Genomic DNA, 27722 nt, shown 5'->3' with positions numbered 1-27722 from the left:
AACAAACACAGTCAATCCCCACAATGAAATATTATGCAGCCATGAAAAGGAAACTATGGATTTATCTGCTGTATGAATGAATGCTGACACATTCTGTTAAGTGAAAGAAGTCAGTGATGAAGGACCCTACACTGTATGATTTACACGAGATGATGTCCAGAATAGAAAAATCTATAGACAGAAATTAGATTTGTGTTTGCCTAGGACTGAGGAGGGGAGTGTGGGAGTCAACTGTGAAAGGCATGGGTTTCTTTCTAGGGTGCTATGAATGTTCTAAGATTGATGGTGGTGATGATTGCATAATTCTGTAAACATACCAAAAGCCATGAAACTGCACACCTTCTGTGGATGAATGTATGATATGTGAATCAGAGCTCAGGAAAGCTATTAAAAACATCAACCTAAACCTTTGTACATGGCTGGTAGGAATGTAAAAATGGTTCTGTTGCTGTAGAAAAGAGTTTGGTGGTTCTTCAAAAAGTTAAAAATAGAATTATTATATAAACCAGCAATTTTATTCATAGGTATATACCCTGAAAATTGAAAACAGATGTTCAAACCCATATGTGTACACATGCCATGGTAGAACAGTTCACAACAGCTGGAAGGTGAAAACAGATGTTTATCCATCCACGGATGCATAAACCATGAAGCATGATCTGTCCATATGAAGGAATATTATTCAGTCATGAAAAGGAATGAAGCTCTGACTGACACTGCAACATGGATGAACCTCAAAAAACATCATGCTGAGTGAAAGATGCCAACACAAAAGGCCACACATTGTGTGATTCCATTTCTATGAGCTGTCCAGAAGAGGCAAACCCGGAGAGACAGAAAGCAGATGAGTGATTGCCAGGGGCCAGAGGAGGGAAGAATGGCAAGTGACTCATTACTGGGTGGAGGGTTTACCTTGGAGGGACGATGTTTTAGAACTGCAGAGAAGTGGTAGTTGCACACACTGTGAATGTTCTATGTGTCACCGAGTGATACACTTTAAATGTTTAACTTTATGTTGTGTGAATTTCACCTCAATGAATTATTTAAAGGAAAATCAACCTGAAGAATAATAACTGTTTTGCTTCTGATTGGTGGCCTTGGCTGTGCAAGCATCCTTTCTTTTCCCTACTTTTTCTTTAACCCTCATTTCTCCTTCCTGGAAAATGAGAATAACAATATTTTTATGGGGATGGAAGGAGATCTTATGTATTAAATGCCTGATAAGCTTTCATACACTTATAGTGGTAAGAGTTGTTTGTTTTTTCCCCCATGCCTAGCAATATTCAATAAATATCTGTGGGAATGAGTTAAATAGTTTAAGTTGATGTGAGAAGATGGTCTGTTGGGGTTCCTGCAGGAGATGGGTGGCTCTCAGAGGGCAGATGGGCTGTGTCCCCCCAGAATTCATGTGTTGAAGGCCTGGCCCCCTGTGTGATGGTATTAGCAGGTGAGGGCTTTGGGGGAGTGACTGGGGTGAGATGAGGCCAGGAGAGTGGGGGCCCCATGATGGGATGGGAAGAGGAAAGTGCCTGACACTTCACCCACACACGCTGAAGACAGGCAGTAAGGAGGCTGCCGTGTACATTCCAGGGATGGAGCCCTGATGGGGAACTGAATCGGCATCTTGATCTTGTATGACTGATCTTGTGCTGCCTCCAGAACTGGGAGCAGGAAAGGTCTGCTGGTGAAGTCACCTAGCCCATGGTATTTTACTGGAGAAGCACGAGCTCCCTAAGACAGATGGTTTCCCTGGAAAGGACTTAAGAGAGGGACTCTTGATCAAGGTGTGTGTGATGGTTAATACTGAGTGTCAACTTGATTGGATTGAAGGATACAAAGTATTGATCCTGGGTGTGCCTGTGAGGTTGTTGCCAAAGGAGATTCACATTTGAGTCAGTGGGCTTGGAAAGGCAGACCCACCCTTAATCTGGGTGAGCACCATCTAATCAGCTACCTGCTCGGCTCGAATATAAGCAGGCAGAAAAATGCGAAAAGAGAGACCGGCCTAGCGTCCCAGCCCACATCTTTCTCCCGTGCTGGATGCTTCCTGGATGATCCCTTGAACATTGGACTCTGAGTTCTTCAAGTTTGGAACTTGGACTAGCTCTCCTTGCTCCTCAGTCTGCAGATGGCCTATTATGGGACCTTGTGATCATGTGAGTTAATACTTAATAAACTCCCCTTTATCTGTATGACTATTCCATTAGTTCTGGTCCTCTAGAGAACCCTATCTCATACAGTGTGGGTAGAGTTAAGAGAAACATAAGTGAATGGTGAGGCCCAGAGAGAACAGCCAAGTGGGTGTCACTGCACTGGAACCAGTCTGATGGGGCCCGGGAGGAGCTGGGCAGCAGAAGCCTCCTCCAGAGGAGCCACAGCCTGCAGCAGTCAGAGCTGCAGGGAAGGGATGGCCCCCACACTAGGCCTGGCCAGGAGGGACAGGGCGGAACCCATGCCTTGGAAGCTCACTGTCTCCCCATCCTCCAGTCTCCCTTGCTGGTACCACTCCGTTGGCCAAACTCGACCCAATCCAGAGGTCAGGGGGTCCTGAGATATGTGGTGTGTGGGGTCAGCCTTCTGGGGGCAGAGAAGAAGAGAGGGGATTGGAAGGGACAACGGGAGAAAGACCTACACTGAAGCCCCTCTCGGACCTACCCAGTGCTAAGGATGGGCCACCGGTGGATTCACGAACCTCCCCTTCCTCTGTGCTTCCTCCACCTCCTTCTACACCCACAACACCAAACATGGACAGAGGCATCCAGGCATCCAGGTGATGCTAAATCGTTGCTGCCACTTGAGTGCACTCTGCTGTGCCCGGAGCTGCACCTGTGCCCCCGTCAGTAGGAACCGAAAGGTATTTCTAGGAACCGTGTGCTCACACCACACATCTTGCAGGCCTGCTCCTCGGTCAAGGGTGGCCCAGAGGGACAGGTTTTTGCTGTTTTTCACGTCCTGGTGATCAGTCTTTCTTGTCTCTGCTGATCACAGGCAGAGCTACAACATAATTACTAGGTGGAGTTGCCTTGGAAAACATTCCTGTTGTCAATTTTATTTTTTAAAGCTGGGAAATCCAGGTCTCTGGGTGGCCCCTGTGGTGTCCCTTGTGCTCTTCAGTCGGCTCAGAACTCGCCGTCTTTTTTAAGTGACTCAAGAAATTATGTGGGCCAGCTGCACAGGCATACACAAAAACTCCAGTCTTGACAGCATCGCTGGACCCCCCCCCCTTTTTTTTTTTTTTTGCGGTGGAGTTTCGCTCTTTTGCCCAGGCTAGAGTGCAGTGGTGCAATCTCGGCTCACTGCAACCTTCGTCTCCCGGGTTCAAGTGATTCTCCTGCCTCAGTGCCTCAGCCTCCCGAGCAGCTGGGATTACAAGCACCCACCACCACGCCCGGCTAATTTTTGTATTTTTAGTAGAGACGGGGTTTCACCATGTTGGACAGGCTGGTCTTGAACTCCTGACCCGCCCACCTCGGCCTCCCAAAGTGCTGGGATTACAGGCGTGAGCCACCGTGCCCGGCTGCTGGACCCATTTTTAACAAGTCTTAGATTCGTGAAGGTTTCCTAAATGAAAATCTTAAAAAAAAAAAAAAGTGTGTTTATATCTCTGCAGTGCTAGATCGTGAAATATTTCTCCAGAAATATCCTCTCAAGCAGAAATCCCCACGTCTCTGGTTTTACGTCTGTATACCTCCTAAATATTGGAGCTTCAACTTCTTTGTCCATCTGCTGAAGCAGGGAATCTGCTCCATCCATGATGAAATGTAAAGCCTGCAGATGCATAAATCTCTTGAAAACAGGTGAGAGAAAGGCCAGGCAGCCATACTTGGATAGACCACTGAACTTAACGAGCCCTGTGCTTCCTGGGCCCTTAATCTAAATAAGAAACATACTGAAAGCTATAAAAGCTACGGGCCTTTCTTTGAAATCTCAATTAAAACCGACACAAAATAAGAATGCTGAATGTCCCCATCCAGGACCATCTCTCAGGAATAAACTTTTAAAATCTCAGTAACTTGAATTAGAACCACTTCCCTCCACCCGCGTCTACAATTCTTCTGCCGTTTACTGAAAAATAAATAAATCTTACAAACCGGGAGGGATGGCTGAGAGAGAACACAGTTACATCTACCATCTCAAAACCCTTTTCCAAATCTTTTCAGTCTTGGCGAAATGCCAAAACATGTTTTGACATGATTCTTCCCCCCCTAATTTATAACCTATGTGTATCTGCAAGGAAATTTAATCCTTATGTTTCTGATTCCTTTACACTTAACTCATCAAATGTTACTGTGGAAGAGCCATTTGATGTGAAGGGGCCTTAGAGCCTTTTTTATGAGGCCTTTTAAACCTGTTCCCCCTTAGAAACAGGAAGCCAGGTTTTTCCAGGAGTAAACAAACTCAGCCCACAAAAAGTGTCCCTCGTCTGCCTGGAGACCAGATCCGGAGTCCTCCAGTGGCTCCCAAACTGTCAGCACATTTGACAAAATTGCGGCACAGCAGCCTCTTTCAAGAAGTTCCTCTGGTTAAAAATCAGCGTGCTGCAAAAGGCAGGGACGGGATCACTGTGGCAGGAAGGAGTTAATTATTCTATCTAGAATCAACTTCTGTTGCCATTTTATGAGAAAACAAAAGATGGGGCATCCGGGGCAGGAGATGAAAGGAGGCCGTTTCCGCTCTTTCTCTTTGTGGATTTAGGGGCACCCTGTCCCGGGTGGTAAGAAAGGCCAGAGGGTCCTATCCCCTTCTCTGATTGAGAGGCAGGGACTCACTTCCCTCTCCTTGAAGTTAGGCAGGCTACGTGACTGCTTTGTCAAAAGAGCATGGTGGTAATCCCAGCACTTTGGGAGGCCAAGGAGGGAGGATGGCTTGAGCCCAGGAGTTCAAGACCCCATCACTACAAAAAATTTTAAAAATTAGTTGGGTACGGTGGCACATGCTTGTAGTCACAGCTACTCGGGAGGCTAAGCTGGAGGATCCCTGAGCCTGGGAGGTTGGGGCTGCCTGGTGCAGTGGCTCATGCCTATAATCCCACCACTTTGGGAGACAGGCAAGGGATCGCTTGAGTCCAGGAGTTTGAGACCAGCCTGGGCAACATAGGGACGTTCCTTCTCTACAAAAAAAATTAAACATTAGCCAGGCATGGTGGCACACACCTGTGGTCCCAGCTACTCAGGAGGATGAGTTGGGAGGATCACTTGAGCCCAGGAGTCAGTGAGCTCTGATCACACCACAGCACTGTACCCTGGACAACTGAGCAAGACCCTGTCTCATAAAGAAAGAAAGAAAGAAAAAAAAAAACAGCATGGCAGAGGGAGTGTGCTGGCCAGCCCCATTTTCTTTCTCTTAAAGAATGCTCTCTCTGGGCAGAGCCAATTGCCGTGTAAGAAGTTTAACTACTCTTGATGAGTTAATGGGTGCAGCACACCAACATGGCACATGTATACATATATAACAAACCTGCACGTGGTGCACATGTACCCTAAAACTTAAAGTATAATAATAATAAAATAAAATAAGAAATAAGTTTAACTACTCTGAGCCAGCCATGCTGTGAGGAAGCCCAAGCCACAGCCACATGAGGAGGCCCAAGAGGAGGGGACACCATGTGGGGTTTGGGGGAAGAGACAGACCAAGGGGGCAGCAAGAGGCCAGGTTCATGAGTGAAATGAAAAGCAGAAGGGGATCCTCCAGCCCCAGCCACCCCAGCCATTGCCAAGGTGGCCAGAGACAAATGACCCAGCCAATTCCTGACAACATTCCTGACTTGCCAAATTGTGAGCCGAATATGAATAAAAGAGTCATTTTAAGAACCTAAGTTTTGAGGTGTTTCACTGTGGAATAACAAAGAACCCGAACACCCTGGGTGAATCCACTCCCCTCCCCTGGCTGGTCTCCTGCCTAGTGAGGCAGCTGCTTTTGTGACAATTATATTCCTGTCTCAGTTGGTTGCAAGTAAGAGAAAACCCCACGGAACTGTCTCTAAAAAGTAATTTATGGACTGAAAAGCGCAGGAGAGATTTTATCCAGGCACTGTTCGATTCGAGATGTGTAATGTCACCATGGCTTAGTGTCGGAGTTTCTGAAAATAGCTCCACTCCAAGTGTTGACCTTCTCCTGGGATCGGGGGCCCTTGAAATAGTAAACATGGCAGAGGCCCTTTGAACCCAACATCCTGTGCTGCATGACCCAGAGGAAGACAGAGTGTCTGTGCTCACCCATGCCTGAGCCTCACACTGATTGGGTTGGTGTCCATCAATGCCCACCTTTGTGGATATCTCAGTGAAGTGAGCCAGTGGAGACGGGGTGGGGACCGCATTGCCTCAGCTGCATGGATCCCCAAAGAGAAGAGGGGTGAAATGAATATTAGGATAGCAGCCTGCACATGACCACTCATGAAACAGACACCATTTTAACCCTTGCTCCGGAAGAAGCAGGCACTGCAAAGTCTGCGAGCCTGCCTTTCTTTCCTTTTTTTGTTTTTTGGTTTTTGTTTTTTTTTTGAGATGAAGTCTCACTCTGTCACCCAGGCTGGAGTGCAATGGTGTGATCTCAGCTCACTGCAACCTCTGCCTTCTGGGTTCAAGCAATTCTCCTGCCTCAGCCTCCTGAATAACTGGGATTACAGGTGCCCACCACCATACCCAGCTAATTTTTGTATTTTTAGTGGATACGGGGTTTCACTATGTTGGTCAGGCTGGTCTCAAACTCCTGACCCCAAGTTATCTAACCACTTAGCCTCCCAGAGTGCTGGGATTACAGGCGAGAGCCACTGCACCCGGCCTTCCTTTCCTTCCCCGTCCCCTTCCCTTCCCTCCCCTGCCCCCACCTCCCATCCCCTCCGCACCCCTCCCCTTCCTTTCCCTCCTCTCTTCCTTTTCTTTCTTTTTATTTTTTGAGACAGGGTCTCACTGTGTTGCCCAGGCTTGTCTTATTTAGGAATTATATAACTTGCTTTGTTTAGTAACGACAGGGCAATATTTGAAATGTTTAACAACTGATTTGGCACAGGGGTGTGGACTAATTCAAAAACACACCAGAAAAAACAAACTGGAAGGGCTGCCCTGGTCCGTCCTGTCTGAAAATCAGCCTGCTTCGCAGTGCCATGTGGCCATTTTCCCATGTTAATGACATGGTTCTACATAATTACTTTAATGACTACATGTTACTCTATTTTAAGGATTTTCCATAATTGGCTTGAATAGTCAGCTTACCGGTATATATTTAGACTGTTTCCAATTTTCAATACAACATTTATTTGGAAGTGGAATTGCTGGGTCAAAGGACATGTATACTGCAAACGGCAGTAGGTACACATCACACTTGTTCTCCAGAAAGGGTGAGCTACTTTATGGTTCCACTCGTGTGATACAGGGAGTCCATTTCTCCATGCCTGAGCAAAATCCAGGTATTATCCGTTTAAAAAAAAAAAAAGTACCAAGCTGGCCAGGCGCGGTGGCTCACGCCTGTAATCCTAGCACTTTGGGAGGCTGAAGCTGGAGGATCACTTGAGCTCAGGAGTTCAAAAGCAGCCTGGCCAACATGGTGAAACCCTGTCTCTACTGAAAATACAAACAAATTAGCCGGGCATGGTGGTGGACGCCTGTAATCCCAGCTACTTGGGAGGCTGAGGCAGGAGAATTGCTTAAACTGGGGAGGCAGAGGTTGCAGTGAGCCGAGATCATGCCACTGCACTCCAGCCTGGGCAGCAGAGCGAGACTGTCTCAAAGAAAAAAAAAAACGACAAACCTGTTAGGCACAAATAATCATGTTTTTATACATGCACCCTTGGATTATTAGAAGTGAGCTTAAATAACTTTCCACAGGTTTATGGGTCACTAGCATTTCTTCTAATTTGAATTGCCTACTCCTAGACCCAGACAAGAAACTCTAGTTTTTGTCTTTTAATTTTGTTTTTGGAGATTTTGCATTTTTATTTTTAATTAACTGATTTCTTACATTACAGAATTTTACATTTTTATGTAGTAAAATTATGATTTTTAAAAAATGGCTTTAGCTTTGATGTCATGCTAAGAAGACATTTTCCTGGTAAGTTTATGAAAAATATTTACCTGTAATTTCTTTCTATTGAATGAAAATTTTAGATAACATTTTTTCCTAATTACTGTATTATTTTTATATTTAAATGTTTTATCAATCCAACATGTATTTTAGTGAAAGGTATGAGGTGAGGATGGAATATTACTTTCCCCACATCTAAACGAAGCCTCAACAGTGTTGACTGAATAATCCATTCTTTCTTATTTATTTGAAATGCACTTGAGACTCTTTCTGGATTTTCTATTTTGTTCCATTATTTTGTCTGTTTTAACACTTGGCCCAGGCTCTCTGTTTCTGCAGACTCACAGTGTACTTCACTGATAGATTATGTCCTTTCTTATCCCTGTTCCAGGGTTTTTTCCTTGACTAGTGCTCAAATTTTATGGATTTAATATCATTTTGTGGAGTTCCACAGAAATACATATTTTAAAGTTGCAATTGCATTATGTTTAGGAATTAACTTGGGGATAATTGACATATTTACAGGCACATGACATGAGCTTCCAATTATTTGAGCCAATTATTTATGCTCTTCAGTAACATCTTCACATTGTCTTCCAAAAGGCTTGCACACCCCCTACGTTAATTTCTAGATAGTTTGTGCTTGTTGTAGGCATTGCATAAGTGATCTTAAATTTTCTTCATATTTTCAACTAGTTAATGCTGGTGCATGAGGATACTATTGATTTTTGTAGCTATGTTTTGTCCTGGTCTCCTTATGAAAATCTCATCAATTCTATTTCCAGCTAAGTCGCTTTTCAATGACAACAGCTGCAAATAATGACTGTTTCCAATGGTTTTACCTTCCTTTTTCTTTCCTCTTCTTCTTGGACTTCAGGGTTAATCATGTTCCGGGTAGTGACCGGTAATCGTAGATAGCCTTGTTTTGTCCCTGGTTTTAATAAAAATGCTTTTAGTGTCCCATTATCTTGTATAACGTTTGCTGAGGGTGTCTAATGATCCCACTGCTTATTAGACGCTTCCTGGAGAATTGTCGCTACTTGGGCACATTCTTCCTTGACAAGAATTGAGACCACGGTAAACACATTCAGGGGACAGCCAGCAAGATGAAACCAAGTTATTTGGGCAATAGTTTTAAGAATAAAAAGAAAGATCCAGGGAGCACATATTACTTACTGGATCCCCTGAGAGTTGGCAGGTTGGGTGTTCTGTGCCTCTTAGGAAAATATACCTGATATAGCAAATTAGTCCTGGGCATCTCAAACCCTACTGTGCACACAAATCACTGGGGCTCTTGCTAAACCGCAGCTCCTGATTCAGTAGGTCTGGGTGGGACCCTAAATTCTGCATATGTGATAAGCTTCCATACATAAGGGGCTTTCCCGTGGAAAAAGAAGTAGACTTGCTCTGTGAAGCTCTATGTGGCAAAAGTAGAGATCAGAATAGAAAATAGTTACAAGGAAGCAGATTTTAACTCAACATAAGAAATTGTTTTAATTGACAGCTAGTCCACTATAGGACACCCAGGAAGTGATGCCCAAGATGCGTCCATATAATTACAGCCAGGAGTAAGTGGGTCCATATAATTACAGCCAGGAGTAAGTGGGGGCGTTCTGAACTTCAGGTGGGTGGCCAGATAGATTCTTCACTCAAAGGGGTCAGGACAACCAGAAGCATCGACATCACCTGGGAACTTATTACAAATGCAGAATTTGGGGTCCTACCCAGACCTACGGAATCAGGAGCTGCCTTTTAGCAAGAACTCCAGTGATTTGTGTGCACAGTAGGGTTTGAGACACCCGGGACTCATTTGCTATATCAGGTGTATTTTCCTAAGAGGCACAGAACACCCAACCTGCAACACTCAGGGGATCCAGGCAGTGTTGGTTACTTGGCATAACAAGAATCCTGGGGGTGCAGTCGCTTAATGAGTGCTCACAAGGCTGGCTCTGTCTTGCTTACCTGTGCCATCTCAGAATTTTGGCTTTGGTGTTGGGCGTATTGCCTTGTGGTCACAAAATGGTTGCAATAGCTCCATATGTGATTCTCACACACTACATTATGTGCAGAAAAAAAGGACAGGTTTCCTCATCATTTTCTTTTTATCATGAAGCAAAATCTTTTTTTAGAACCTTCCTTCACTCCCACACGCACACCCCCTTTTTTTTTAATCTCACTAGGAAAGCTCCCCTCACATCTCACTGACCACACCGAGTGACATGCACACCCCTGACCCAGAGGGATTATTTTACCTGATTTTTTTTTTTCTTGGCTCATCCCCTGGGACATGTGTGAAGCTTTTTGTCTTGGAAAGAATAAAGCCTTTAGAAGGTAGAGGTGAGTTAAAAATAAAAATACTACATTTCCAACTTCGTTTGATGCCTCCCTTCTATTGCATGGTTTTCTGCTCTGATGCCCTCTGTATACTCAAGAGATAAGATTCAGCTCAGAACATTGCTGTAGTATTGGTTTTTTTTTTTAATTGAAAATGGTTACAATCATGACTGCCATGGAAGAATGTCAAATGTTATAATTGGCCTTGTTCTCTTGTTCTCATTGCTTTTGTTCTGTCCACTTAGACCTGAGTCATCATGATGGCAAATCAGAATCACAACTTCTTCATGACTATCTCATGTTCTGTTTAACCTGTGCCATGTGTGGAAAAGTAAGTTGGCACTTAGATTTCTAATACTTAGAGTCCCTTGGAAGAAAAAAAAGTTTTGCTGACCTAAAATGCTTCTGAGTTTAGTTCAAATTTGAGCCTTCTGCTGTGATCCTGGAATCCAAAGAAACTGAGGTGATATTGACCCAAGTTCAATAAGACTGTTTCAGATGAGCTGCGGGAAGAGAGGCAGTTCGCAAATGGATGAACTTATTCAGAGCCAACAACATCCAAGTGTTTTATGAGAGGCAAAAATAGTGCAGGGAGAGCGTGGGAGGTAAACAGGTGCTGCTGCCCTGGGGGCAGGGGTGGAATGGGGAGGGCTGGGGTGGGGAGAGAGCTGCACCACCCCATGAGCTTGTCAATTCTGATCAAAGTCAGCACCTGCAGGTCCCGATCACCATCGCCCCATTGGAAAATGGGTGTTGATTCATCATGTCAAGGTTGATCACTTTGTAGTTCTGCCTAAAATACAACATTGTTAGGATAGGTTTTAGATGTTTTTTTAAGTGCAAATATTCCCTAAAATGCCACAAATTGCGTCCTTTGAGGACTTCTGTTGCAAGAGACCACCTGGGAACACCCCATCCCATCTACAGAACCCCTGAAGCCCCCAGCGTCCGGGAAGGAGATGGGCGTGTGGCAAGGATTGCTGTTATGAATCCCTTCCTATAAACCAAAGGCCCCTGGAGGGCAGCCTGGTACCAAACAATGTATATAAAAACAGAAACATTCAGAAAGTCTTAGAATAACAAAGCGACAGGCACTGACTTTGGGGAAGTCCGGATGGGCTGCGGACATTGTGTGGGATCCAACAGTGTCATTTTCCTAGGAGTGTCCCCAATTACGACAGCTCACCTCGGCAGCTGAAACTTATTCTTTCAGATTTCAAACGTCTCCTTCCCTCCTCCCTCCAGCTTGGCCTTCACACTCTTAATAAAACATTAAAAAACACCCCACACTATGCTGCCTGCGCTTGTTTCACGAGCTTCCCTGAAGTCTGACCGTTTTTCTGCATTTCCATATTACAACCATCTTTATCCATTTGCGTATAGAGGTGTCCGTGCATGAGGTCTGATTTCCTGGGAAGTCAGCTATGATGTTATTGTGTTCAAAGGGAAAGACAGAGAATATTTTTCACTGCTGTAGAGGCTCTGTGCCTGCCTTTTAAACTTGAAAGATCAGTGGGTTTTCTGTGGAACCTGAACACAGTATTGGAAAAAGTGTTTCTGTAAGAAAAAACTCATTTTCTTTAAAGAGCCCTACTCATTAGCTTACAGGATTCAACTTTCTTTGGGGGGAGGGACAAAAAACATAAAAATAGATCATTTTATGGAGCATTTGCTCTGCGCGAAGCAGCCTTCCAAGTACTTTACACAAATGGTTTTATTTAATCTCGTACCATGTCTCCTAGGGCTGTTGTGAGGAGTAGATGAATTAATAAACACAGAGAACTTAAAGCAGTTGAGCATGTAATACTTGTTCAATAAGCATGAGCTATTTGTAAGTGACAGTCCAGTGAGATGGGTACCATTGTCATGCCCATTTTACACATGAAGAAACAGAGGCAGGGAAGTTCTGGTATCTTGCTCAAGGTGAAGCAATGTGTAAGTGGTTGAGTCAAACTAAAAACCAGCTCATAGAGAAGGCAAGATATAGTTCAGTCCTAAACGATGTTTATATCTGCACATCCTTTAAGTGTAAAATGCCAGTTTGCACTCCAATCTGTTATCATTTTCTGTATTTCTTTCTCCTCCTTCTGAGAAAATAATCTAGAATGTAGGATAATATCTATGGCCTCAGGAATACTTCTTGATTTTTCTCTTCTGTTTCTCTGTCTTGAAGCAGCATCCTCAAAGATGCTAGTGGAGAATTTAAAACTATGAGCTCTTGGAGCTGATTTTAATTTTGCTTGTGTAGCCCAAGGGTTAAGTTAAAGATACAGAGGCTGAGTTATCACAGGCAGGAGTGGATCCTCCTAAGTCACTCCTGTAAGATCCTTGCTGCATTCCCCCTTAGCGCTATCTGGCTCACGTATTTTGACGCTGGATAAAGCCATTTACATAATCTCCTCTGCCAATCCTCTTATAGTAAAAATGGGCACCCAGCGCCCAAGTGGTTAAGGGGCTGCTCCCAGTCACAGCTCCCCTTGCAACCTCCTCTTTGTTCACCTGGCCCTGATGTCTGCCCTCCTCCCTCCTCTGTCCCTGGAGAGACCCACTTGCTTCCTGAGGTTAACCACAGCTCCAACTCTCACCATTTCAAACACCCGCCTGTGACCATGACTTCATCCCAAATTCTCTACAGCCACCTTGATGGTAAATAATCCACATTGCACTCATCTTCACTTCCCATCACACTGCCTGTCCTTCGCTGGTTTTCTCCTGTCTTGAGGAATGTCACTTTGCCACCAAAGTCAGAAATGGTGTGGTCCTCCCTGACCATTCCTTCTTGCTCCCTTTCTACATAAAACCTAATCCTGGTTCTTCCTTCTAAGGACCTCTCCATCCACCTGCTTCCCCCCAGCCCCACTGCTAGCACCCTCGTGACTGCTGCAAAAATGCAGGTTGCTGTGGCCTCATCCCTTGGGCTCCCCCACACTGGCCAAGTGGCTTTTCCTCTTTGCCATGCAACCTTGTTCTCCTTTTGCTTGGAATAAAGGTGCAGCGGTGCTGCTGTGAAGATGAAATGATTTAGTCAAGTCCTGAGAAACCAGAGAGGTGGGAAAGCCTGGTAGTCAGAGGTGCAGGTCTGGAGTCCCACAGCCCAGGTTTGCAAGCCAGACTCTCTGCTTGCTGCCTGTGTGACCTTGGGTAAGTGACACAACTACTCTGTGCTCCAAATTCCTCATCTGTAATATTATGAGCATGAGAGCAGTACCACCAATGTTTGTCAGAGGATTGAATTAATGCATGTAAAGTAGTCAGCTATTGTTCATTCATTCATTTATTCAACAATCGCTTACCGAATTGGGGGTTCCAGATCTGTTATCAGACCACCCAGTTCCTGTTCTGGGTCTTTTATTTGTCATGTGACCCTGGAAATTTACTTAACCTCTCTGTGTCAGGGTCTTCACACGAAAAGCGGGGCTGATGACAGTACCTCCCTGAATGCATTGAGGATTCACTAAGATAGTCCCAGCAACCTGTTCAGCACACAGTAAATGCTCTCAGGGCTGTGCTGCTACCATTACTATTATCACAGCAATTGCTATTGTTGTAGTTATTCTTACCACACCCAAAGCCCTCTGCAAGGTGTGGGCTTACATAGGGGATCATGAGCCAGACCCAGTCCGGGTCCCAATGGAGTTTTTTGATTCTCTGATGATAACTTCTCTTGCCTTCTACATGAGCCTGCAGCTTCCCCTTGCTATGACCTCACATAGGCTGAATCTTCTGCCTTGTATGCATCTAGGGGCCCCGTGGAAATACATCTACTTTTGGGACTCCTGCCCTGATGCCTCACAGAGGCGCATATAAGATGTGCCATGAAGGTCTCTCCTGTCCACTGCAAAACCACAGACCAGGTGCCAGTTCTGTTTCTCAGCCTTAGCATGTGGTGGGTGGTGATTGGCTGGAGGCTGAAGGAAGGAAGGGAGGGATGAATGGGTGTAGATCTTGGACAATCTCCTTCTTTGGGCTTCTTCTATGACTCCACCACTGCCATCCAAAACAGGTTGCCATTTTTCTAAAACTAAGGCCATGGGGCACAGATGCTGAGAAATCTCCAAATTAATGCTATCAACAATTCCTTGGAAACCCTGTACTGAGCTAAAGAGAATCTAAGGACTAGTGATATGTGTTTGCCTTTCTTTCTTTCTTTTTCTCTTTTTCTTTCTTTCCTTCCTTCCTTCACTAGCGATGTGTTTGCCTTTCTTTCTCCTTCCTTCCTTCACTAGTGATGTGTTTGCCTTTCTTTCTTTCTCCTTCCCTCCTTCACTAGTGATGTGTTTGCCTGTCTTTGTTTCTACTTCCTTCTTTCCTTCCTTCCTTCACTAGTGATGTGTTTGGCTGTCTTTCTTCTTCCTTCCTTCCTTCACTAGTGATGTTTGCCTGTCTTTGTTTCTTTCTCCTTCCTTTCTTTCCCTCCTTCCTTCCTTCCTTCCTTCTTTCCTTCCTTCCTTCCTTCCTTCTTTCCTTCCTTCACTAGTGATGTGTTTGCCTGTCTTTCTTTCTCTTTCCTTCTTTCTTTCTTTCCTTCACTAGTGATGTGTTTGCCTGTCTTTCTTTCTCCTTCCTTCCTTCACTAGTGATGTGTTTGCTTGTCTTTCTTTCTCCTTCCTTCTTTCTTTCCTTCCTTCCTTCCTTCCTTCACTAGTGATGTTTTTGCCTGTCTTTCCCCTTCCTTCCTTCCTTCCTTCCTTCACTAGTGATGTGTGTGCCTGTCTTTCTTTCTCCTTGCTTCTTTCCTTCCTTCCTTCCTCCCTCCCTCCCTGCCTTCTTTCTTTTTTTTCCAGCTTTCTGACTTTTAGGCCTTGATGCTTCTCCTAAAACTCACTGTCTGTATGTGAGGGAGGGTCAGATTTCAGCTTAGCAGAGAGAGAGAGAGAGAGAGAGAGAGAGAGAGAGAAAGAGAGAGAGAGAGGGAGAGGAAGACCTTAGAGTATTTTGCTTGGAAGCTCTACAGCTGCTCCTTGCACTGCTCACTGTTACACTCACCCTGCTGCACCCAACCCAGCCACATGTCACAATCCCTTAACATTCGTAAACAAGATCAGTCATTTCTGGGATGCATCCACAGTGAGACACATTCAGGGATAACTAACAACAGAGGCTCTTAGGTGTGTTGTTGAATATGTCTTTCCTTGGGACCACATTTTTGAGCCTACACACCCGAGCGTGGGCAGGTCTGAAGCTGCTGTAGTCCAGGAATTTTAGAACCAAATATCTTTGGGTTATATGTAGCCTTGGGGCTCACAGCAGCATCCGGACAATGTTACCCTTCCGGACTTTTTGAAAGTTCTATTCCAAATACGTTATTTTTATTTTCCCTAAGAGTGACAAAAAGGAAACGCTATACCCATACATGCATGGAGACATCAATATTTCTATGTAGTCTTTTGGGGGACTAGGTGAAAACAATCAACAAAGAAATTTTATTTGGGGGCATTTCTGAAGCTTTTCTGCATTCTTTTTTAATGCACTGCAAGCTCTTTGGGATTTTGCATTCTTTTACTTTGCCTACCTAGCTGGTGTTTCCGTTTGTCAGACTTGATCCCAAACCACCGATCTGCCTGCTCCTGTGCCCGCAAATATTCACGGCCATGTGCAGTAGCCCCTCAAAACCAATGTAAGTCTGTTTCTAGCCCTAGTGTTGATGGGTGATCTTATGTTTACCAGGTTGAATTTTTGAACACCCTCTTCAGAAAACAGACAGCACTGGCTCCAGGCTCTCCTCCTCATTGGTAAGCGTGTCATCCATGCTCCAAGTTTTCCAGAACTCCTTGTTTAACTTGGAGCTGGACAAAGGCACGGCCCCAGGGGCAGCTTGGCTTGCTTTATATTAATAGAGTCCTCACCACAGTAGGACTGCACTGTGCCCTTGCTTCCTTCTGGCTGGAACTTGAGTGTAGTTGTGCCTTTGACCAGCAGACCGGGGGCAGTTCTTTACAGCTACCCAGTTCTAACAGCAAACCCTGGAGAAGAACCAAGTACCATGAAGTTCCAAAGCTGCTTAACTTTCTCTTAAGGATTCACCACCCTTAGCAGGTATTTTATCCCGTCCAGGTCTATAATCTGTTTTGTAAATGTCTTCATCGTTCAGTCACTGCAAAGCCAGCACACTTCGGGCTGATGGATACAGCTCTGTCTAGGTACCATTTGAGCCTAGCAGGTCAATTGAATACAGATGATTTAGTTCTCCTCATCGGTTGGCTCTACTCTGAATATATTAAAACAGGCTAATCCAGGCTCATGAGTGGGTCCACGCTTAGTGGTGAGGCTCTCCTTGGTGACATGTGTCTACAACTAAGCCCTCATGTCCAGCTACCAACAGTCACAGAAACGACTTCCAACTTCACACATTGCCTGCCTGCAGTTCCTCTGAAACTCACAAGTGAATGATTCTTCCAATCTTGGAATCCTCTGATCTGCAATTTTATATAGATAACCAGTACTCTCTGGCTAGAAGCACACCCCCAGAATTTGCTTAAAAAGCAAAGGGAGAAAGTGTCCTGTAGTCTCTCCACACACAGAGAAGGGAAACCTCACCACGAACCAGGGACTAGCAGCAAACTAAAGAACATATTTTATTTTTAATAAAATAGTGGAGCATGAAAAATATCATATATTACAAATACACACACGCAGAAACCACTCTTTCCTGGCACTGTGAAGAGAATACACTAGACAAAGTGTCTCTGCCAACCTAGTGCTTCCTGATCTGTTTGTGGAAATCATTTGTTTAACAATAGAAAGAGTCAATAAGCCCTTTGGGTAACTTTTGAATGATCCTTCTCCCTCTTCCCCCCTCCTTTCCACAAATCAGTCCAAACATCTATAACATTGGCTTGGTTTCCATTAAAAAGCCACAAAATGTAGCACTGAAGGGTTTCTGAGGGCTGGGCCTCTTAGTTCTTTTGTTAGATTTCTTTTGTTGTCTTTATATACAGCAAAATACTTGTTTCTCTTTTTATTTTCAAGGAAAGAGGAAAAAAAATGTATTGCACATTGTTTGAGTTCACAAATGTGAGGTTTGATGGAGGTTTCTGTCTTGCAGAGAGACTATTGGTGAAGGCTGGAGTCTATTTTAAGGGACTCCAAATCCACTGGGGTGTGAGGCGGCCCCGGGTCCTGTCTTTCCTCTGCAGGGATGCCGCCCAGCACTGTGGCCTTCCTGGGGGTGGGCCCTGGGGATGGCTCATTTGTTAACCCAGGGGAGGCTCTTGAATTTGCAAAGCAGTTATCTGTCCTCTTATTTGTAAATGGGTAGCAAAGCCAACTCAAATACACAGATGTATATTTACGGAGGGCTCTAAACAAAAGTTTTCTTCTGAGGGCTGAATCAACTACTTTACCACACATTAGTTACACAAGAGGCTACTTCACTGGGGGAGCTTCCCTTCGCTGGAAAAACAAAACAAAACAAAATAAAACCTTTTAAGTACATTTTTCCTTTCAGTGTATCACAGCATCCTGAATTTCAGGGTAAACACTTTTTTATGTATTTCTCTTTTGCTTTTATAAAAAAAAAAAAGAAGAAGAAGAAGAAGAAAGAAAAAAACAACGAAGGAAAGCACCACATCTTAGCTCCAGGCGCCCCTGTGCCCTTCCCTCCAGCCCTGTTCACACGCAGGTGGGCGGCTGGGCAGGGATCTCATATTTCCCGTGGTGAGTTTTCTGGGGATGCTGGGCTTTTTTGTAAATCCCACCGCTGGTGATCACGCTGGCCGGTTTTCTCCGGCTCTTCTTCTTTAACCTACGGCTGCACACCTGCTGCCAGGACTGCAGAGTCTTGGAGGTCCAAATCCACATCCCGCTGGTGATGCCCACCACCAGCAGCATAAAGATCTTCACCATGAAGATCTCCACGGCGGGGATGGAGGTGGCCATCAGGCAGTCCAGCGTTTTAGTCTGGTTGTTCATTTTGCACTTGTGCTGCGCCGCCAGGATCTTCCAGTAATCCATGTTGAGGCGTTCGTAAAAGTAGCAGGCGATCACACAGGTGGCCGGCACGGTGTACAGCACAGAGAAGAGCCCGATACGCACCATGAGCTTCTCCAGCTTGTCCGTGTTCTCGCCGCCCGTCTTCATCACCCTTCGGATGTGGAACAGGGCCACGAAGCCCGAGAGGATGAAGGACGTGCCGATGACCAGGTAGCAGGCCAGGGGAATGAGCACGAAGCCGGTGAGCGCGTTGACGTCCATGCTGCCCACGTAGCAGACCCCGGTGAGCTCGTCCCCCGCCACCCTGCGCATGACCAGGATCAGGATGGTCTTCACCGCCGGGATGGCCCAGGCTGCCAGGTGGAAGTAGCTGCTGTTGGCTTCGATGGCCTCGTGGCCCCACTTCTTGCCGGCGGCCAGGAACCAGGTGAGCGTGAGGACCACCCACCACAGCGAGCTGGCCATGCCGAAGTAGTAGAGGACCAGGAAGACCAGCGTGCAGCCGGTGCTCTCCAGTCCCTCCTGGATGACATAGAGCTGGCCGCTGTCCCGGTCGCAGGCGATGCTCTCGGCGCCGGCGAAGAGGCGGATGAGGTAGCCCACGGAGTAGACGCAGTAGCACATGGAGAGGAAGATGATGGGGCGCTCGGGGTAGCGGAAGCGGGCCGGGTCGATGAGGAAGGTGAGCACGGTGAAGGCGCTGGAGAAGAAGCACAGCACGGCCCAGATGGCCAGCCAGACCACGGCGAAGCGCTTGTCCTCGCGGCTCCAGTACACGTCCACGCCGGGCGTGCAGAGCGGCGCGCACGACGCGCTCTTCTCCACGTGGTGGAACTTGCCCGGGTTGTCGCAGCCGCTGCGTCCGGGGCCCCCGTCCTTCAGCGGGTGCTCCTGCGCGCTGTGGGGCCGCTGCGGCCGGAACAGCGGCGGGAAAAGGCCCGAGCCCCGGGTGGGCTCGTCCGAGCTGTTGTTGGGCGCCTCCATGCACAGGTAGTTGGGGTCGTTCTTGTTGGGGAGTTTCCGGCAGTCCAGGGAGTCGGGCCACTTGAAGTTGAACTGCTCCATAATCGGGGAGCACTTGAGCCGGGCCTGCTCGCACATGACCCGGCAGGCGGGGATGGGGGTGGAGACCTGCTCGGTGCACATCGGCGCGTACAGCGAGCACAGGAAGAAGCGGAGGTGGCCGTGGCAGCCGTACTCCACCAGCGGCGCGAACTCGTGCAGTTGGATGGCTGCCTCGCGCTGGTTCTCGTGGCCCATCAGGTTGGGCATGCGAGTCATGTTGTAGCCGATGTCCTTGCACATCGGGATCTCGATGGGCTGGCATTTGCCGTCGCCCGGGCGCTCCATGTCCATGGAGCTGATGGCGGCGCACGAGCCCATCACCTGCAGGACCAGCCACAGGCGGGGGCCCGGGCGCTGCATGCTGGCGTTGGACGTGTCCTCGCCGGGAGCTCCGCGCCCCTCAGCGCCGCCGCTCCCGGGCACGGGCTGCTGCTGGCCCCGGCTCTCCACCCCTGCTCGGGCCCCCGCCCATGCCCGCCCCGCCTGGCCCGAGCGCTGCGCACAGCGCCCCCGGCTCGGCTCTCCGCGCCCGGCGACCGCCGAGTTGGGGACCGCGGCGGAGAGCAGCAAAGTTTGCAAACAATACCGGGAAGCGAGGCAAGCCCCCGGAACTCCCGGCGCAGCGGCCCGGCACGAGCTCCAACTCACGGCCGCGGCAAACTTCGGCCTCTTCCTGGAGCGCCCAGGTGGCGCGTCTGGAGCGGGCTGGCGGCGCGGGCACACCGAGGCCGGGCCAGCTCGCGGCGCCCCCAGGGCCCGGGCGGCTCCTCCCTCCCTGCGCCGGCCTCCGCCGGGCCCAGCCGGCAGCTGTTTCGAGGTTTGCGTCCCGGGATGAGAAGACTCGCAAAAAGGCAAAAGGGGGCAGAAAAGCCGAGCGCTGACAGGCCCCGCCCCCGGGCCGCGCGCCCCGCCCCGCCGCTGCTTTGCATGAGAAAGCGCAGCGGCCCGGGGCAGCCTCCTCCCCGCCGCCCCGCCGCCCCGCCGCGGGCTCCCGGGCCCCGCGGGGGCCAATCCCACCCCGCCTGCAGCCCAGCGGGGGGCGCAGCGCCGAGTCCCGCCCGCGTCGCCCGCCAGCCCCAGGACAGCCCGCCTGGCGCGCGGGGCTCTGCGCGCTGCGACCCACCCCGGCAGTCCCTCCCGCCTCTCCTCGCCCTCTCTCTGCCTGGCCTCCAACTTTGCCTCTTGCTATCCTCTCCGCCGGCGCCCCCTTTCCCGGCGGTCCCCGGGATGGTCCCCGGCACCCCGAGGACGCCGAGGTTACGGGAAGTTCGGGGACTGGCGGGAGAAGGGGTTGGGGGGGTGGTCCGCGGCGAGGGGCGCGGGGCGCATCTTCTCTTCCTTTTATGGTGAGTCCCGGGCGGAGGGCGCTTTCAAAGAGAGGTGGGATTTGCGTTTTATAGCCTGGGCCATAAAGTGGGCCCTTGCTTGTAAACCTGCCCGCATCTTCCCGAGGCTGGGGAGGTGCTACCAGCCCCGGGCTCCGGGTTCCGGGCTCAGAGGAGGGATTTTCTTTGAAATTTCAAAGAGACGAGCTAAGGGGAGGGGGAGGGGCTCTAAGAATCCGGATTTTAGGGCCGCTCATCCGAGGTCTCCTCTAAGAAGGCGGGGAGGGGGAGGGGGCGAGAAGCGTCCCGGGACTTTGAACACCGCCTCCCACCCCGCGGGAAGTGGGGGCTTGGTTTGTACCCCGGTAACCCCCGCCCCCTCCGAAGCCGCAGAGCCGGGGCCTCGCGCCAGCAGGGCTGGAGATGCCTTCTTGGCGGCTGTTTATTTATTATAGGAAGTCATTCGCTCGTGGGGTATTTATGTGATTTGGCGAGTGATGTGCCCGGCCAGCGCCCTCCTTGGCTGCAGCCCCGCAGGAGGACCCGGAGTAGGGTGGGATGGGGTGGGTCGTGGGAGGAGCGCGTCAGAGCCTCCCCGGGGACCCGCAGCTCCCGCGAGGACGCGGAGGCGCGCACGCCGCTCGGTTTTCCTGGAAAGTGGGGAAGAAGCGTCCTGGGCCGGTCCTCTGAGCTCACCCCCCTCGGATTGGGGCGGGTCTGTGACGGGGTCACTTAGGACACGACGTCCCCCCCCCATTCCCTTCCCCCGCCCAGGGCGTTCGCGGGGGGCGCCCACCCCTAAGCCCCACTGTTCCCAAGGATGCGCCAGGTGCTTCCCATAGCGTCCTGAGTTGACCCCTAGGAGGTGGCCGGCCCTCTCCTCCCAGGGTCTCTCCGGGTCACAATCTTCCAAAGTTCGGAAACTCCCAGGATCGCGTGTGCAATCTCCCGCTACCTCCCGGGGGGCCGGGGAGAGGTCAGAGGAGCGAGTCCCGCGTCCACCGGCCTCGCTTGCCCCCTGCCCGTTTGAGGATAATTCCAGGGAGCAGGGTGGAGTGTGCGGACATCATTGGAGGCCGTGCTGGGGCTTCCCGCGTTGGCGGCGCTCCACCCGGCGTGGGGGGCGGCTGCACGGGCCCCCGCGGTGGGGACGCTGAGCACGGGGCAAGGTCTCCCTAGGAAGCGCCCGGGAAGGAGATGGGGCCCGCCTGGAACCCCCCTCACTGACCAGCTTTCTGCACGCCGTGCAGAAGTGGGCCACTTCCTCGGAGAGTACTGGCTTTTAATTAAAACAAGCCCTACAATTTTTACATCGGTAAGAAACTTGGGGAAATCTCACCTTTCCACTCATTCATTCATCCGTTCAACAGACATTTGAGCCCCCAGAATCCCAGAATTAATAGGCAGGTTCAGGCACCTACCCCTGGGTCGCTGTCCCTGGGTGCCCTGGGTCTCACTAGGAGGTGCTGGAGGAAGTCGGGGTGAGGGAGAAAGTGAAAAAGAAGGTAGAAACTCCGGGCAGTTAGAACACCACCTTCAACTGTGTTATTTCCCAAGTGAAAAATTGCATGATTTTATTTTGAAAGACTGCCATTTTTATTATGATAGTGTTTTTTTTTTTGTTTTGTTTTGTTTTTTGTTTTTTTGTCTAGTGAGTAATTTTTCAGAACCTTTAAATTAAAATTAATTCAGCAGAAATCACTTGGCTTTTCTAGAATTTTCCTTGCAAAGGTCCTTCCTGGCCCTTATTTTCCTTCTTTTCTTTTTTGTGTCTCTCCCTCAGCAACTATTAGAAATATTTAGTGCAAGAGTGAGGGCCAAACGCCGCGAGCTGGGTGTGAGCTATTTGAGAAAGTGCCTCCTAATTGATGTTTTCTGTGCTGTTTTAATTCAGCCGTGTTCAGGCCCATTATTTTAGCTATAACCACTTCAGATTGCCTTTTTCTCTCGTTTTTTATAAAAATGTCTGCAGAAGTGCTTCGCCCTGTCCAGCTGAGATGGAAACCAACAAATAGACTTTATTATAGAGAAATGAGGGTTCTGAGAAATCAGCGACTGGAAGATAAGTCTGTAACTAATAAATGAAAAGGCTCTTTTGATGGCCCCAGCTGAAAAGATATTTTATTTTATTTTTTTTCCTGTGTGTGGGATTTGAGATGTGTGAGTCTAAGGAGCAGCCGGGGTTCCCCGCTGCTCAGCCCTGGCTGGCAACCGACCCCCCTCTGGCAAATGTTATGGAGAATTGGGAGGAATTTTATGGCTGTCTTTCCCTCAGCTCTTTTTTCTTTTGTCTTCTTTGAAGAATGACTTTAGACATTTTATTTACATATTTAACCATGGATGAAAGAGGGAAAAGAAAGCTTTGGAGCTGTCGTGGGAATAGTGATATGTTTAAATTAATGGAAATCTTATTAGGCTTCTAAAATTTTGAGCAAAGATTTTTAATGAAACTTTATAATTAAACATGATTTCACATAACGTGCAGAGACAAGGAATATGTTTTTACCCCCAACCACCTAAAAATATCTATCGGAAAGCTATCAGTAAACATTATCTACCTTCAAGTTCTTGCAAACGTTCACCGGGGAAAGTATGAGGTTTTCGAAAGAGAATATTTCAGGAGTCAGGCAGTGTTTTGGACAAGAACTAAATATTTTTTGGAGGTGGAGGGGAATTGAAAGAGACGCCCAGTTTCATTCCATTTAAACTCGCAAAGTCAAAAGTATAAAGTACTTTGACACAGATATTGCTAAAAATCAAAGTTGTGTCTTTTCTTATTATGTAATAGTCAATGGAAATTATAAGCACTCTGCGAGGTTTTCTGAAATGGGATTAGAGAAAACCCAAATAATCTCTTTAAGATAAAAAAGTACTGAGTCTTTCAGCAGTAGAAAGAAATTAAACCATAAGCTTAGCATGTTACAAGCTAATTGCAAGAGTAAACTCGTGTCATAGGAAGAAAGCTCATAAACAGAAATAAAATCGTGCTGGTGAATGTTGAGATAAAAAGTGGTTCAGGCTGTCTTAACGCCTTTTCAGTAGCTGCTGCTTGAATCATCTCTCTTGGTACATTCAAGTGTGAGGATCCACGTAAGTGATTCTTGTGTTTCTTCTCTCGTCTTCTCGTGTCGTCAATATTTGTATTTAGTCCGGGACATTTCCAATTCTACTTTCAAGTATAAGAATGAAAACTGATCTATTTACCAATCATTGCCTCACATGCAGGGAAGCCTGATGTGAATAGGCCTTATTTTCTCTGACCTCATCTAGTATCAAGTTTCTGCAGAAACTTATCAGATATAAAGCATGCACAAAAAGTTATGTTTTCTGATCAAGTAGGCATGCTCCCCGTGGCGTGCCCCCATCTTTTTCTCCAGGGAAAATACCTTTAGTGATCTGAAGTAATACTTAGCAAAGAAAACACAGTTTGTATCACCAGAAAGGCCATGCAAGTTGCAGCGAATTCAACAGGCGCAAAAGTTTTAATTCCGCCTAAGAACACTGGTTGTGAGATGTGGAGGGTTGGGGGAAGGTGAGAAATGAACCCCGAAGCACCCCCATCCTAAAGTGGATGAGTGGGGTGTCCAGTGTGGCTCCAGCACAATTTAGGCAGCTATTTTAAGGCCACTTCTCTTGAAATGTGGTTTGAAATATTACCAAAGGTTCCACGGGGTGCATTAGTGTGAATTGCAAATCAGAGCATTGATTTAATCCTCTTTCAAGGCCGGGCTTTGGATCGCTGGCGTCGCCTGGCTCCCCACTGCTCCTGGCTCAGGAGGGACCATTCAAGGGGGCAGCTTCCCGCCTCTATTCCCACACTCCAAAAAACAACACCGCAGACAGACACCCTCCAACTAAATTAGATTAAACTCCTTCTCTTCCACAGCGTATTAGCCTTTTTGCTGCCCAAGCCTCCTTACACAGCCCCTCCTCATTTAAAGACACAGATTTCTTTTTCATCTCTGCAACTGCGACAACAACAACAACAAACACAATCATATATATGTGTGTGTGTGTATCTGTGTGTGTATATATATGTGTGTGTGTATGTGTGTGTGTATATGTGTGTATATATGTGTGTGTATATATGTGTGTGTATATGTGTGTGTGTATATGTGTGTGTGTATATATATGTGTATGTGTGTGTGTATATATGTGTGTGTGTATATATGTGAGTGTATATATATGTGTGTGTACATATGTGTGTGTATGTGTGTGTGTATATATATGTGTGTGTGTATACATATATAAATATATTTTTTTTTTAAAGAGACAAAGCCAGCCTTCTATCTAAGTGCTCTTACATGACAAGGACGTTATCTGTTTAAAATCCAGGAGAGCTTTGCCTGCCTGTTCTGAAACTCAAACAAATTAACCCTTAACCTGGGGCAAACCTAGAGCCTATTCACAGTGCTTCCACCTGCAATTCTGTACTGGACTGTTTTTGGAGGAATTATATGAGAAAAGAAACATCACAGAATTCCAGAAACATGACACAAAAGAGTGTGTGCGTGTGTTGTTTTGGTTGGTGTTTGTATTCCAAACAGCTTGAGTGGACAGCTTATCGGAAGCACGTGCCCATTCTGTGAGTTCACACTTCAAACCTGGTCTTAATTGCTTTGCTCCTTGTCCCCTCCATTAGCTGTTTGGGATGTGCTGATTTAATTACTCCCCTTCCCATCTGTTTTCTTTCGGGTTCCCTCCTGCACCCTGGGACCCTTTTCTTTTGCCTGTTCTGGGAGCTCAGTGGGTCAGCTCATCACAGGCCTGCGGCCCCTGCATAGGTTACAGAGGAGGCAAAGATGACACGCAGAAACTGTCCCTTCAGGGACAAAGCGGGGACACCCACGAGCCTGGCTCTGCCTTACGAAGAAATGAGAAGGAACCCTGTTCCTGCTTTTCACCTTAGGTGGGCTCTGAATCTGCAGCTACTCACCAAACACGTGAGCAGCCCCACACCACACTGATGAGCTGGGGAGGAAACGACCCAGATGCGTGGGTCTGAATCCCCCTCTTCCACTTTCTAGCCCTGTGACCTCAGATATGCCACTTCGAATCGCTTTGCCTCAGTTTTCTCATCTGCATAATGGGACCAGCAGAGTTCCTGCTTCCCAAGGCACGATGAGGATGATGTCATAACACACTGGGAAGCGTTGATCGCAATACCAAGCACCAAATAAGTGCTCAGTGATGAGTAGCTGTTATTATTGTTGAAATGCAATATACATGGAAGGAGAGAGCACAGTAAGGAGAGGCACTGGAAGGTGACATTTGTGGGGAGGAGTTTGGGGACATGTCAGTGTCAGGCACACAGTAATACAAGCTGATAATCAAGGCAAGCAAATAATCAAAAGGCTAACAAGAGCCAAGGCTGACTAAGCATTTGACAGGTGCTGCCTTAAGCCTTGATAGGAAGCAGCTCACTGCCTCCTCATAGGTACCCCAGGAAGCTGGTCCAGAGAAGATTTCCATTTCAGAAAGGAGGAACTGGGGCTGGGGAGTCCAAGTCACTAGACCCAGGCCACGGGGCTGCTGGGGGTAAAGCCAACACCATTCCACTCCCCGAGGGGCTCAGGTGCCTACACCTGGCCTCCTGCCTCTCCACGGAGATGCAGGCACAGTGGGTACTTGTGATGGAGCCTGACTTTCAGAATGGGGCCCCATTCTGCTGTCCTGTCCGGAGCCAGGCAAAGATCAAGTCTTGGTTTATGGCTTTGTTGAGGGACTCCTGGCCTGGGGCGAGGCTGCCACTTTCCTATTATGTTGATATTCCCCGTGATGGTGTCTGAAGGGATTCTTTAGAGCCAGAAACAGGGAGGAAATGGTGGAAGAAGCAATGTGGGAGGTATTAATGTGTGTTGGTTTACCCATGTCCTCGGCCGTGTGACTCCAGGCAAATTACTTCACCTCTCTGAGATTCTTTCTGTTTCCTCTGCTGTAAAATGGGAACAATGACACTTACTTTATCAGGTTTGGGGTAGGGATTAAGTGAGATAACTCAGTAAGCTCTGAGAACTGAGTTGGCACATAATGCTAGCCCTGTGGGATTCACCGGTCTGTAAACTTTCTGGTTAGTTGACTTTTCTTTGTTAAATTCATTTGTCTTTACTGGCCGGAAGGCTGGTTTACTAATATCATCACTTACAAGTCTTTCTCTTTTCTATAGGGCTGCTACACTTGTGTGTCCCTTCTTCCTTGAATTTAACCAGGAGTGAGCAGTGGACAGCTTCTTCCCTGTGAGAAGGAGGTGAAGCAGGACCTGAAATCCCGTGCTCAGCTCCCACAGCCCCCGTGTCCAGGACAAGTCCTTTGCTGAATCAGCAGCAGACACCACCCAGAGCCCTTCGGGAGCCTTTACCTGTTCTTCCAGCATGGATGTGAAACTCCGTTCCCACTTCCTGCAGCCTCCCAGAGATAGTTCAGGTTCCAGCCTCATATGATAGCATGAAGAGAAACTGTGGTTCCAATAGCTGTGTGCTCTGCTCCCCTCATCCCAAACAACAATTTAAATGCACAATTACACTTTTCTCTAAGGCCCAAAATAGGATAGGAAAGATCGTTTTGCTATCCCTGAATGCCTGTCACCCTTGTTTCATAAGGTAAGATTGGGGAAGGACTTGGCCACTGCCCTTGCAGCTGAGAAACCAACTTTAGGAATAAAGACACTCTCTCCCCTTCTGATAAATGTCCACTCTCTCCGTGTCTGACAAATGTCCACTCTCTCCCCATTTGACAAATGTCTGTCCATCTGCTGGCAGGCCAGTCTCTCTCTCTGATATATAGATTATACATGTATACATATATATGTGTGTGTATATATAATACACATATATACATATATACACACATATATTCACATATATAATATATACATGTGTATATATACTATGCACATATATAATCTATATATAGAGATATATATAGGTTATATATGTGACTATATACATATATAATCTATATATAGAGATATATATAGGTTATATATGTGTACACATGTGTGTATGTATATTATACAGACATACATACACACACATATATATACACACA

At 47.5% G+C, this 27722-nt stretch overlaps 2 protein-coding genes across 2 annotated transcripts; one reads left to right on the top strand and one right to left on the bottom strand.

The window, feature by feature from the left end:
- Window positions 1–16401: 16401 nt before the first annotated feature.
- FZD10 (frizzled class receptor 10) lies at window positions 16402–20189 on the bottom strand. Its single transcript, XM_054445297.2, has one exon. It carries the CDS (start codon window positions 19708–19710, stop codon window positions 17965–17967), a length of 1746 nt encoding a protein of 581 aa, XP_054301272.1. The 5' UTR covers window positions 19711–20189; the 3' UTR covers window positions 16402–17964.
- On the top strand, window positions 20182–27307 carry LOC134737652 (uncharacterized). The gene is made up of 2 exons (XM_063647235.1): window positions 20182–20696; window positions 26842–27307. Exons 1-2 carry the CDS (start codon window positions 20182–20184, stop codon window positions 26888–26890), a joined length of 564 nt encoding a protein of 187 aa, XP_063503305.1. The 3' UTR covers window positions 26891–27307.
- Window positions 27308–27722: the final 415 nt, after the last annotated feature.

The sequence above is a fragment of the Pongo pygmaeus genome, chromosome 10 (assembly GCF_028885625.2).
Source record: "Pongo pygmaeus isolate AG05252 chromosome 10, NHGRI_mPonPyg2-v2.0_pri, whole genome shotgun sequence".
Lineage (NCBI taxonomy): Eukaryota > Metazoa > Chordata > Mammalia > Primates > Hominidae > Pongo > Pongo pygmaeus.
This window is presented reverse-complemented; position numbering and strand designations above follow the sequence as displayed.

Coding starts and splice junctions, on each gene's coding strand:
- LOC134737652 (XM_063647235.1), top strand. CDS start 20,182: ATGAGAAGACTCGCAAAAAGGCAAAAGGGGGCAGAAAAGCCGAGCGCT. Junction 20,697..26,841: donor CATCTTCTCTTCCTTTTATG/GTGAGTCCCGGG, acceptor TCTTTTCTATAG/GGCTGCTACACTTGTGTGTC.
- FZD10 (XM_054445297.2), bottom strand. CDS start 19,710: ATGCAGCGCCCGGGCCCCCGCCTGTGGCTGGTCCTGCAGGTGATGGGC.